Source organism: Mus caroli, chromosome 9 (assembly GCF_900094665.2).
Source record: "Mus caroli chromosome 9, CAROLI_EIJ_v1.1, whole genome shotgun sequence".
Classification (NCBI taxonomy): domain Eukaryota; kingdom Metazoa; phylum Chordata; class Mammalia; order Rodentia; family Muridae; genus Mus; species Mus caroli.
The window spans coordinates 74,406,972-74,420,349 of NC_034578.1; the positions used below are offsets into that span (position 1 = coordinate 74,406,972).

Here is a 13,378-nt window from a genome sequence, read left to right on the forward strand (position 1 = left end):
AAATTACCGTCCTTCTGGCCAATAGGCAAAAGCAAAAACCCTTCCTGCAGTCTGCAGAGGCACAGGCTCCCTGGATCAGGTTCTTCTGGTTGGTCTCCCTTTCCAGCCAGCAGTCTGTCCTTTACAGAAACACCCAGCAGTACGGAAGGGCAGCTCTACCCTCCCAGCTCAGACTACTCTAACCTGTGCTTTGTTTCCAGAGTTGCCCCCCCACCCCCCACCCCCCGCCTGATGTTCGTTTTCAAGCTACCCCTCCCCTCCCCCCGCCCAGTCTACATCCACTCGGGCACAGAAGCTCCTTTGAGAAATGAGACAGAACACAGTATGTGAAGAGGGAGGAACTGATAAATCCTGGGTTACAGCTGAGATAAGGGAGAAAATGAGCCCCACTGACCCAAACTATAAGCTCAGGCCGCGTGGAAATGGAAAATATTCTGTGGGAAAGGGAGGTTTCCCTCGATTGGGTATTTAATGTTTTCTTCCTTGAGACTAGTCTTATCTTGAGCCGTTCTTAAGTCCAGTAAAAATGAGGAAGTTTGACAGAGACCGTTGAGAACCTCACCAGAAACTAAACTAATTAAAAAGCATGTATCAGAATTAATCACACCGGTGAAGGCCTGTAATCCTAGCACCAGGGAGCAGAGAGGCAGGAGAATTGCCAGTTTGAAGCCAGAAAATCTTTGTTGGGCTAAAGAGCAGAAAGTCGCCTTCATATAACTTGGGGGCCTATATTTAGAACAGTAGAAGAGCTCTCAGGCAAAGTTACCAGCAGTGCGTGCTCCTGAGAACGCTGCCTGCCCGGCCACACACTGCTAGGCTAGGTGGTATGGACTGCAGAACTCCTAAAGTCATCACGGTCATGGTAGCAGGGGCTATAGTAACAGCAGCCGTCAATTTCCTGAGAGCTTGTGTTCCATATACTCCACTTAGTCTCCTTCTAAGCTATTAGAGGCTAAATCACTTAATCAAACCACGTGGAATGGCTGGGATTCAAAACCTTCATTTCATTGGCATCTTGATTCTAAAAAAAAAAAAAAAAATTAAACCCAAAATGCTATTTTAAAGAGTACACTTAGGTCCTTTCTTTCTCTTCCTTCCTTTCTTTTTTTTTTTTTTTTTTTTTTGGTTTTTCGAGACAGGGTTTCTCTGTGTAGTCGTGGCTGTCCTGGAACTCACTCTGTAGCCCAGGCTGGCCTCGAACTCAGAAATCCGCCTGCCTCTGCCTCCCGAGTGCTGGGATTAAAGGCGTGCGCCACCACGCCCGACTCCTTCCTTTCTTTTAAGCACACACGTGGTCTTTCCCCTGGGTGTGTTTTAAAACATGACTTCAGACCCTTTAAAGGGAGTCTACTGGTCTTGCACTGATACGTGGTAAAGGTGGTAGGCGGCATTATCAAGACCCATCATATAATTCTGCTTTTGAGCGCCTTGGATGCGCCACAGTCAGAAGACGAGGGCTACTTTAAAACACTGTTTTAACTGGCTCTTTGGAACATGAAGCAAGTTGACAATAACTGGTAAAGTAAGATTTCGGCTCTCCAAGGATGTCTGTCACCTGTATTCGCCCGCAGCTCTACAGCGGAGCCTGTGGCCACACACTAGCCAGGGCACTGGTGGCTCAAGGAGAGGAATTTCTACCGGGATAGGACCAGCTTTTCAGAATCACTTCCTGATACAGGGATATTTTTCCCCCTGGTACTCATGTGTCCATTAATTATGTCTTCATGGGCAAGGCAATCTCCCAGATGATGACAGACAGGTCGCTGGGCAGAAGGCTGATGTTTTTGCCCTCACAGGTAACCAGCTGGTAAAACTCTTAAGAGTTGGCTGGCTACCAGCATTCTTCTAAAACCTCCAGAAGAAAACCAAGGAGTAGGTAACAGTCTTGCAGTTTCTTTCTGGTGCGCATGGTCACTTCCACTATTTCTTTGACTTCAGCTCCTCTATGGTTGTGGCCTTTGTTGTTTTTGCCATTTTATTCAGAGATAAAGCCCCCTTGCTAAAAATAAAAAATAAATAAAAATATATAGAAAAAAGAAAGAGGAAAGAAAATGTTGTGGGAGGAAAGGGGATAAAAACTTCCTACAGACGTCCTTTTCTTTCTGTACCTGTTATTCCCCCCAGGCACAGAAGTCAGTGGAAGACTGGACTCCACCCTTTCCTAAAGGAAATGAGGAGCATGGAAAACTGTGAGAGCCAGTGCTGCCTACCCTCACTCCCAGCCCCAGCCAAAGGTCGGGAGCTTTGGCTACTCAAAAGGAAGCTTTCACTTCCTTCCCCTTCTTAGAAAGGCTGGGTATCCTCAGGCTGCGGCCATTGAGGTGGTGTTGACTCCACGGTGGAGCCAAGTTTGGACCCGCCACCCTGAAGTTTAAGAGCACCACCGAGTGAGTCAGCAGACATAAGCCATTAAGAGGGAACAAAACCTCTCAAACCCCAAACTCACATCAGAACAAAGCAGGCAGGCGGACACAACATAAACAGGCTGAGGGAAGGAAAGAAGGAGAGTCCTAGGCACAAGGCATTTCCTACAGTCGCTAGCTCTCCTGCTCCACTCTCCGTGGGTCCCTATCCCTACTTCTATCTGTTCACCAAGGCCAAGCAAGATAAAAGAGCAGCAAATGGCAGCCGGCAAATGGTGACCTTTAGAGGGAAACCATGAACGAAATACACTGGGAACTGTCGGTTAGTTTTTCAGAATCAAAATGGCTCTCTAAGATAAATTCCCTCTGTTTATCTGCATAGAATCAGCCCCTTAATTACCAATTTCTAGGCTTTAAAATCAGGATATGTCCAATCCTTAGAACGGAGGAAAGACAGTGGGTTCCCACTGTTAGGAGGCGCAGCTGAAAAGCACCAGATGCCTTGTGCTCTTACTCTCTTACATTTGAGAATGTGTACACACAGGCGCAGGCTGACTACAGGCCCTGAATGTACACAAGATGCATGGGTACTGCATGTGCTTGGTTGGAAATGGGTTTCCATGGAGTACAGCTGGCCAGATGCCTCAACTCACAGTGATGAACCCACACTGAAGGCAGCTCCAGGCTCTGCCCTGTGTGGAAACACGACTTGTAAACAAAGTCTCATCAGGAGTTATTCAAAACTAACTGGCTAAAAATCTAGACACTTAGTGGACAGAAGTCCTCTGTGTAAGAACTCAGTTTTTGGCTAGTATTTTGAACACACAAAGTAACAATTCTTAAAAAGCTATGGCCAGTGTCCATGATGAGTTTATTTCACGGGGAAATCCCCTCCCCTGAACCCCGGTGATTCCCCCAGACACCACAGTGACTGGCACTCTGCATTTTTCTCTTTCATCACAGCACACGTAAAAAGGAAACGACAAAAACACAATAAAAACACCCCTTAAATTAGATTTAAAAGTAAATCTTGAAGCAGTGTTCTGTTATGCTTTGATTAGAACTATTTACAGATCAAAGTGCACTTGTATAGAGACAGCAACATTTCTATTACGGTATAGGTGACTTTTGCTTTATTGTGGTCTTTTATCTGGATATAGAATTTTTAAGCTTCCTTCGGCAACAGTCATTCTTCTGTGATACGTAAGTCATGGTGGATCCACTGAATTTCTGGACCAGCTGTTTTTCTCTCTGTGCTTTTCTGCTGTGTGCTGTTACCCAGGTGGCCCATGCCTCTGGAGCAGGCACAGCCTGATGCTGCACACATCAGAGCTGAGTCAGGACGAGGGGGAGCGGATGCAATGCGGGAGGCTGATCCTTTGGTTCATCTTTTCGAAGAAATCACTTGATGAAACTTACAAATCACTGATAAATTCATCGTTCTGGTTAACAAACAAGCCAGCAGATTACCGATTAAAATGCGAGACACTGATTTAAAATGACCACACCCAGGCGCCCATCTTGCTGCTCAAGGATGCCATTGTTTGCAGCCGGTGTGACAGGACAGGATACAGTAAGGCACGGAGTGGATGGTACAGGTAAAAACCAATACTTTAGGTCTAATTTGTTTTTCTGCACAAATACGAAAATATGTACCGTCTTCAAGATAAAATAACAAAGAAATACATAATATTTTGTTATGAAATACCTATACAAAATTTTAAAATTTACACCATCTGAGCTGCCAAGAAAGGTTAAAAAAGTATCTTTTTTCCCCCATACATAAAGCTTTCTCTCCTCCGCAGGTCCATAAGAACTTGGGTTCAGAATGTCCAGCACTCAGTGGAAGGAAGAGGGTCAGAATCCCCCTTCCTGCTCTCTCTAACCCCAACACAAGACAAAAACGAAGGTCAGATGTTGACAGTAGTGTATTCTACTTATTATGAACAACTGATATTGAACATAATTAGGATGGGAGGCTACTGGTACGCGGATGGACGGAGGGATGCATAAGGCACTTGGTGCAAGAGCAGCATCCTGGCAGAGGGATGGTGGACGAAAGGATGGCAGGCAGGAGGCTCCTCAGGTGCACAGGAACATCTCTACAGCAGGGAAGACACAGCAGCTAAAACTCGGAAGTGAATGCTACACCGACGTGGTCACGCGCTCAGTGGCGTGGTTGACCTCGTTTTTGTTTGAATCCAGTCCTTTGGCGGCATTCATGTCGTTCCGTAAATTCTCCACCGTCTTTTTCATGTTCTTTAATTCCCCTGGGTGTGGAGTGGCTCGCCTCTGAAGTGTTCTCTGCAAACAAACAGAGGCCCGAGTGTTTGGGTTTTATCCACTACTGTTTCAAAGCACGCAGCTTTGAGGCATTAGCATTCCAACACAAATTTTACAACTTCAGAAATCCGAGTTCCAGGGGAAACAGCTTTCTTCACAGCTATGTGTACTCATGAGCTGCTCATGACTGAATATATTACTTTTAGAATAAAGGAACACATTTTTAAAAATTAGTATAAAGTGATAATAAGTTTCTATGTGTTCATGGAAAATAACAAAATTTAAGATAGGGCTATGGAGTAAAGAAGAAAACATTTTTTTAAAAAAATGCCCTAAATTTAAATTTGCCCTAATGCTCTTTAATTATTCAGAATAGCTCTGGTTTCCTTCACCCTCCAGGCTTGGGAGCTGAAAAAGAGAAAGCCAGAGAGGAGGACTTCATCTGGCATGACTGCTGTGCGCCATTCATTTGCTGTTCTGACGAGAGTGCATGCTCTTCTGATAAGGACCACAGTGCTGAGAAGTAAGTAACAGGACTTAGCAATTTGTAAATTTCCCTATTAGTTAATCTATGACCTGCCCATTATCTCATAAAGCAGCATTTACATCTTTCCAAAGACCAATCTTGAAACACATGAGCTTAACAAAGAGCACTTCTGAGGTAGTAAAACCACCACTGAAATAATTACACTCTGAAAGGTCTGTGGTGAGCATTAAAGAAATTCTGACTTTGAAGTTCTCATCCCTAGTGCCCATCTTGCTCTCTACTAAGACACACACACACACACACACACATATCTATCCTACCAGCCATCTGGTAACAGCTGGACTAATAAAGATGGCAGCAATCATTTTAAACCGGTCTTAGTCTGGGGGGCTGCAAGCCCCACCCCATAAGCACTGCTGGGAAAACCCCAATTGGTACAGAGAATTCAGAATGCCAGCGTAGGGGCTGGAGAAGTGGCCCTACCCAGTGGGCATAACTGCTCTTCCAGAAGACCTGAGGCTCCATTCCCAGCACCCATGTTGGCTAGATCACAGCTGCCTTTAGCTGCAGCCAGCACCAGGGCATCTGACAGCCTCTCAGGCAACATGCACACTTACACACATGCATATACATGATTGAAAATAAAAATTTTAAAAAACAACAAAAAAAAGTATAAGCCAGGCTCAAGCTGAGACACAGAACAACTGAGAGACATTTTCAAAGATGGACCAAAGAGTGGGGGCTTCAAACATAGTTCTGATTTCTAAATGGAAACGTGTCAAGATAGTTGAAGCAACATGGCAGAACTCTACACAAAGGCCATGGTAGCCTGGTATGCCAAGAAGAGATACGTCTTGTACTGAGTCCCATAACGGCATCAGAATAGAGTGAACACAGCCTAGCATGAGCAGTGTGGGAGATAGGAAAGACAGGCCACACTGGCCAGAACGGAAAGGGAAGCATTGCCAAGTTTAAAGAAAAATGTGGGCCATGATGGGAAACTATCACAAAGAAATAAAAGCAGCAGAAAGTATTCCAATAACAACATCAGCGGCTCAGCGGGCCCCATTCACTTGTCATGACTCATGGCTTTGAGAACTACTCAGTTTTGTTTGTTTTGTTGTTGTTGTTGTTGTTTTAAAATCCTGGCTGCTAAAAGGCAAAACAGAAAAAATACTATTGAACATCAAAGCCAATCCACATTGAGTGGCACTGTCAGTCTGGGATGAGTGTCCACCCCCATACCGTTTCATTTTCATCTTCGTCCTTCTCATCTTCCAAAAACCGGATTGCGCTAACTCTGTGGACTGAGCGGTCATTCCAGGATTCCTCAGAGATGTCAGTTACCAGGCTCTCCAGGGCACCACAACGCGACAGGCTCTCTGCAGTGACAGAGACAACATCAGCAGGGAATGCAGGCCAAGGGATAGGGCTACACTGTAATTTAGTAGCTGACTGGTCTGAATCCATATGCAGACCCACAGTGCCAGGAATAAGGAGGGCAGACCACTGTTCCAACCTCCAGCCTTGGCTTTCCATGAAAATATAAGACAAGAAGCAAAGAGGCTTGGGAGGAATTCCTCCTTTATGCTGGAACTCTCTTTGAGACCTTCTTGAATATCTGATAGATTGGGACACTTCAGTGTTTCATTTAGAAGGATACAATATATTATAGGATGGTTTTTGTTTGTTTCTTTCTTTCTTGTGGAGTCTTTTCACACAGTAAATGTGTGTGTGTGTGTGTGTGTGTGTGTGTGTGTGTGTATGTGTTTCCTCCTCACTCCCCCTTTCCCCATGGTGGTGAGACTTCGGTCAGAGGGGACTGGTACTTTCCTTTGTGATAGTCTGCTATACTTCCCTGAAACTATCGGGGTCATTTTGGAATGTTCCAGCTCAGGGGTCTCTAGTATTCCTACCAAACTTGTATCTCTCAGCAATGGATTCATTCCATCATATTTCAGTGAATTTTTTTTTAATCAGAAAGTTTACAAGACAAAGATATAATGACTCAAAGTAACTCATTGGCTTAAAAATACTGGGCCCAAGGTGTTAACGCAGAATCCTCCAGTCTCAGTTTGGACTTTAAAGCAAGCCACCCCTTTGATGAGCACTATGCTTTTATCCTTACCTGTATAATTACAAACCAAAGGGTTGCTTTCAGAATTTCAGACGCGATAAACAGACATAAGTGGTCCTTTCCTATAAAGACCTAGGGGGCCCTTCCAGAGTCACTCCACAACCTCTTCACCAAATGGGACAAAATGCAAGCACACTTGGGAGGAGCAGGCCCCGAGGGAAAGTCACCTTGGCAGATGGGTTCAGAAGGCATCTGAGGAAGTAAGACACACGTTAAAATCTTCTCCCCGGTGGCACGGTCTATGTCCGTCTGGAACGTGAGGAGAGGCTGCGACTGGTTGTCAGATAACCACAGGGCCTTCAACTTCAGGGTGGTCAGCGATAAGGGCAGATGATGCAACCTGACATAAAACAAGAGCTGTCACCCCAGAAAAGCCGAGAACTGACTCCTCTTAACCCAAACGGGAAGACAAGGAAAGCACCTCAGACTACACAGTTCTCACCCAGTTCTCACCCGACACGGGGCTGCAGCCTCGCTGGCTGGCGGCTGGGAGTCCCCAGGGGTGGTAGGAAGGAGACAGTGAGAGAGGCAAAGGACCAAGCTGTCTCTGGGGACATCCTCCAGGGGCTCCATTTAAACTTTGACCCTTCAGTTCCCAGTTGCTCCCAGTCCTCAGACTCCGGTGATAATTAGCATTCACATTATTGTTTCAGATGACAGAATCCATACAAAAACACTTTAAAAGCTGCTACGTGACACCTGAATTTTAGCTGTATATTTATGCTTGCCTCAAGAGTTGATAGATCGAAACCATCGAAAATGTACTTCACAGAAGTAACCAGGGGCTGTTAACCCGAAAGTGTAAACTGAGGTAAACCCTGTCCTCTCCAGCCTGCTTTGGCCATGGTTTCTATCACAGCAATAAAAATATAATATAGACATTTGTACCAGGGTTATGGTGTGTTCTTGTGACAGACACATGACCATGCTATTTTGGGGAAGACTGTGAAAATGTACAGAACTTTGGGCTGGGGATGACATTAAGTACTTAGAATTCAGTGGGCTATTCTGTGGAATATTAGACTAAGATGCAGCCTTGAGAGCATTGCAGACAGTAGAGGCCTGGCTTTGTAAAGTTTCAGAGGGAGGCAAAGACTCTATTGGAACCACATCACATGTAAGGTATTCTGACTTGAGACTCTGTCAGGTTGCAGGATCAGGAATGATTAACAAGAGACCAGGACCACAGAACTGAAACCTTTGTTTTACTGGAACAATTGATGCTGGTTGGGTGGAGCTGAGGAATTAGCTTTTGTCCTATTTAGGGCTCTGCGGCTGTGACAACCAAAAACAACTCGAGGAGGAAGAGCTTCATTGTGTTTACACATCTTACCTCATCATCCAGGGAAGTCAGGGTAGGACCTAGAGGCAGGAACCTGAGGCAGGAACTGATGTAGAGGCTCACTGGCTTCATCAGTCAGTGTGCGTGCCTCCTTCCTCCCTTCTTCCCTCCCTCCTTCTGTCTGTCTCTGTCTGTTTCTCTATCTCTGTCTTTTGTCCTCTCCTTCAAAAATTTATTTATGTATTTATTTAATATATACAAGTGCTCTGTTTTCATGTACACCAGAAGAGGGGATCAGATTTCCATTATAGATGGTTGTGAGCCACCATGGAAATTGAACTCAGGACCTCTAGAAGAGCAGCTAGTGCTCTTAACCACTGAGCCACCTCTCAGCCCGCTCCCCAGCCCACCCTTCAGGCCTACTTTCTTATACACCCATAAACACCAGACCAGGAGTGGCTGGACCCTCCCACATCAATCATAAAGAACATGTCCTAAAGGAATTATCATAGGTTGTTCTGATGGAGGCATTGTCTTGGCTGTGGTTCCTTCTTCCCAAGTGACCCTGGCTTTTATCAAGTTGACATGAGCCCAGCCAGAAGACACTGATTAAGAGACCAGTCGCTCTGGTTTAAGGACTTCTGGGAATATTTTACCAGGGCCCCACCCACCCAAGGACCAGGCAACTTCCTGGAATGATTGGACTTGTAGTTCTTGGGATATAACAAAGCCTCATGGGAAATTACTGTGGCCTACGGCTTTTGTCTTTATAAGCAACCTGCAACATGTGTCTTGGGGACACCTAGCTGTAGGTCCCAGGGGATGGTCCTGACTAGAGCTCATCTTGGTCAGTATTTAATAAAGCTTGCTCCAAATTTGGCTCCAAATGCTGGGATTGGATTTTCCCCGTCAGAGCTCAGGACTAACACTCAGTGCATAAAAGCAGCAGTCTAGAGTGGGCCAAGCCAGGTGATGCTGGCAGCTGACCCTGACAGTGTCTAAGAGGCTCAAAGGCGGTGCTAGTTTTGAAGGCAGAGCCTCAATCATAGTAGAGACCCTAGGATGGAAGGGTTCGTGGGAAAGGCCGAGGTGTGGCACCATGTGGCAGAATCAGAATCCCTAGAGAGGCCAGGAGGCCACCCACTGCTGAAGATGCAGCCTGAGGAGACCCAGCTGTGGAGTGAAGTTGGCCTGGATGTAAGAGACAAGCTGTGCTTGCTACCAATGACAGAGCTGAAGAAATGAAGCCTCGCTTGGAAGCCAAGAAGAACACAAGTCCCAGACATCAGACATGCAACTGCTTATACTTCTGAACGTGGGTTTTGCTTTGCTTTGATGTTACTATGCTCTGTTTTTTCCTCTTAGAGTAAAACGGTATGTGGTTGTTATTTTATTTTATCTTATTTTATAGGAGCCTATAGTTGAAAGGTTTGAAATACTTTAAAGAAAATATTTTTACAGGGTTTGAATTTTTAAAGAGTGTAGGTTTTTTTTTAAGTTGCTTACGTTTTATATTATGTTATTACTACGAATTATGGGTATGAACAAGGGAGGAAAGGTTACAGTTGAAAAGTGGTATGTTTGTGTGTCAAGCTTTCAAGGGGTCAATTGTCCTGGTTGGTTTTTTGTTTGTATTTTGTAATTTTTGTTTTTGTTTTCTTTCAGTCAACTTGGCATAAGCTACAGTTATCTGAAGAAAAGAGAACCACAATTAAGAAACTTCTTCCATCCAAATTGTCTATAGGCAAAGTCTGCAGGCATTGTCTTGATGAATGGTTGATGTGGATGGGCCAAAGTCATTGTGGGTAATGCCACCCCTGGGCATGTAGTCTTAGGATGTATAAGGAAGCAGACTGGACAAGCTAGAGGGAGCAAGCCAATAAGCAGCACTCCTCCATGCTTCCCCCAGTGATATAGGCTGTTATTTGCAAGGATAAGATAGAAGGGGACACTTTGTTTCCCAAGTTGCGTTTGGTAGTGGTCTCTATCAGTACTGTAGAAGCCTAACTAAGATAATACTTCACGAACAAGAGTCCCACTCAGGTCCTGTGGTGTAGAGCTCACGTCAATACAAGGACCTATGGAGGATCTGAGGGGACACGGCTTGTCTCAGCCCTCTCCTCACGTCACGTCACTCAGATGTGATTGCTCTTCAAGTGAGACAGCAAGTGAAACCTCTCCAGCTACCCCAAAACCATTTCTCTTTGTAACAAATCTGTTGTATACACATTCAAATTCAAAAATTCATTCAAATTCAAAGAAAGTAAAGATGTCTGTTTCGGAGGGGGCAGGCACTGTGACAGAGATATGTGCAAACATACATATATATGAGAATACAGGACCAAGGACATAGCTCAGTGGTCAGGCTCTTGTCTAGTGTCTACAAGGCGCTGGGTTTGACTCCAGCAGCACAAACATAGGTAGACACATGGGCACACAGCTCAAGCATCACATATGAAAATACCTTTATATTACAGAAATGAAAGGGTTTAAATTTTTACTGTTTCTTTTAAAATAGAAGTTAAGCTAATATCCTCTAAAATTAAAAAAAAAAAAAAAGTGTTGCCCAAAAACATTACAGTCAGCAACTCTGCTGTTCTTATTCACAACCACACAGGGAGAAAAAAAAAATCAAGACCTGAAAATTGGCACCAAACAGACAATCTGCTCCCCCAGTGCCTCAGAGCAATCACTGGCTTCCCAGTGAGCACCACCAAAGGCAATCAGAACGCTAAAAATAGCGTCAACAAATAACAGCTTCCAAGGATGACAAGTGGGTGATAAAAGCTGAAATAAATTACTAGACTCTCCAACAGCGGACCTTATAATCGTATTCCAGCTCGTATTAACGAGTTGTCTGAAACACTGGCTTCCCTGCAAACAGACCAGTGCTAGCCAGCTCCAACACAGATGCTGCTGACCAAGTCTACAGCACACACCAGCCCGCCCTCAGCAGTTCTGTACAGAAATGCTACCCATAGTGCTGCTGTCCCTTCACTGTCTACACACACGCTCTGCTGGCCAGGCCAAGCCCCTTCTCAGGACTTGCTGTGGCCCGCTCACTGTGGACACATACACTCCTCTGCTTCACTCTCAAAGATCAGCTGAACAGAAGCCAGAAATATAAATATACAGCTTCCCAGGGGAGTCCGTCCATTTAAAATTTCACTTTTGGTGCCTTTTCTGTGTCACTGAGTCAACGGAACCAGCAGAGGAAGTCATAAGCCCACCTCCACACACTGCTGTGTCCTATTCAGCACCACTCCCCCCACCCCACCCCCACCTCCGAAATAAGAAGCGGGTCTTTACTGGTTTACACTGATGGTCAAGGACAAGAGCAAACAAACTGTGACCAACGCCAGCCTCAAGTGACCTTCCATGCCTCAGGAATATTACAGCCACTGCTTTGCCAAAGGTATTCAAGAGCCCAGTGTGACTGCTGGCTAATGTAGTGTTACTAATGCTAGCCAATGGGTGAACGCTGCTACACTTTAATGTTTCATCCTGTTTGCTACTTCCAAGTGAAATTTCCTAGTTTCAAGTAGTTTTCATTAAATACAAAAATCTGAAGTGTGTAAAAGGTTAGAATAGGAGCAATGAAAAAAAAAAAAGGTAGCAAAATACGTCAAATGAAAGCCTACATGTCTGCCACTGCCTTCTGACAGGAGCTACTGTCCACAGTTTGGGCTAGTGCACAAATATGGTTTTATTTTAGAAGACAAGAAAACAAAACAGTGTAATACCATTCAGGACTTGCTTTTCAGTCAGAATCATGAGTCTTTGTTTGAATGCAGAAAAAAAAAATTCAGCTAACTTAATAGTCCAGTTGAAAAATGTTTAAATCGTTTTATTAGGACATGTGTGTATGTATGTATATATATATACATATATATATATACACACACACAATACAAAACTCAAGTCTAACTTATTTCCCTACTAACAGACACTACTTCTACTACTTGGCATTATATACATTGAAGCAAGAGCCCCAAGTGTCTACCGTGTTGTGTGTTCCTGGTGAGTATCTCTAGGCAGGGAGTTTATTAAGAGTTAAGAAACTGTGCCCTGTGCCCACGAGTAGCTGATGGCAAAGGACACTTCCCATCACTGCCACGGAGGGCTTCATGGTTCCAACATGGTACTCTACAGTCAACCCCGCTGTAATACAGTCTATCAGGTCCATTAAAGTACGGTCCTGCACAGTAGCAGGAAGTCTCAGCAGCAAGCGCTACTTTTATATGCACGAGAGCGGAGATAGAGGCTGCAACTACCATCATCCCCCACAGATGGCATTTCTGCAAGTTTCAGCACTGACATGGCATTATTATTATTATTATTATTATTAGTTTCGATACCAAAATTTTAAACAAGTAGTGATTAAACCCTTTTAAAGGTTGAGAATCTAGCGATGACTTTATATATGGGTGGACAAAATGGGACATTTGACTGACTCAGATGATGGCTGCGTACCTTAACTTCTTAAATGTATGTCTCCACTCAACCCAAGCACAATAAAATTTCTCCTGAGAACTGGATAATGATGCTCCTGCTCATAAGAAACAGAATCACCTTTCTGCTCAAGATTTGAGAATGAAAAAAAAAAAAAAAAAGAATTGAGGATGCAAATTCCTGGTCACCAGTGTGGAAAGGAGACAGGGAAATGTTCAGAGTTTCTGAGTTTCCTGGGCTGCGAAGAAGAAGAGGGACAGAATGGTACCCCTTGAAGTACAAAGGCTGCAGTGAGCAGACAGCAGAAACTGAGATTCGGCACCAATCACCCTGAGTTTCCAGTCACTACTGAACGGTCTTAAGAATCGATCAAA

General features: G+C 44.5%; 1 protein-coding gene across 7 annotated transcripts in view; it reads right to left on the reverse strand.

Moving 5' to 3' along the window:
• Lrrc1 (leucine rich repeat containing 1) overlaps nucleotides 1-13,378 on the reverse strand; it is a 177,458-nt gene that overhangs the window by 59,942 nt on the left and 104,138 nt on the right. For 4 of the 7 annotated variants that reach the window (XM_029481866.1, XM_021172925.2, XM_021172928.2 and 1 more), the window contains 3 exons: nucleotides 7,438-7,610; nucleotides 6,379-6,515; nucleotides 3,468-4,667 (listed from right to left, as the gene is read on the reverse strand). In XM_029481866.1, coding sequence (XP_029337726.1) covers nucleotides 4,509-4,667; nucleotides 6,379-6,515; nucleotides 7,438-7,610 — 469 coding nt within the window. In that variant the 3' untranslated portion in view covers nucleotides 3,468-4,508. Of the gene's footprint in view, nucleotides 1-3,217; nucleotides 4,668-6,378; nucleotides 6,516-7,437; nucleotides 7,611-13,378 lie in introns of those variants that run through there. The other 3 variants (XR_002378776.2, XR_002378778.2, XM_021172927.2) reach the window with 2 other exon arrangements.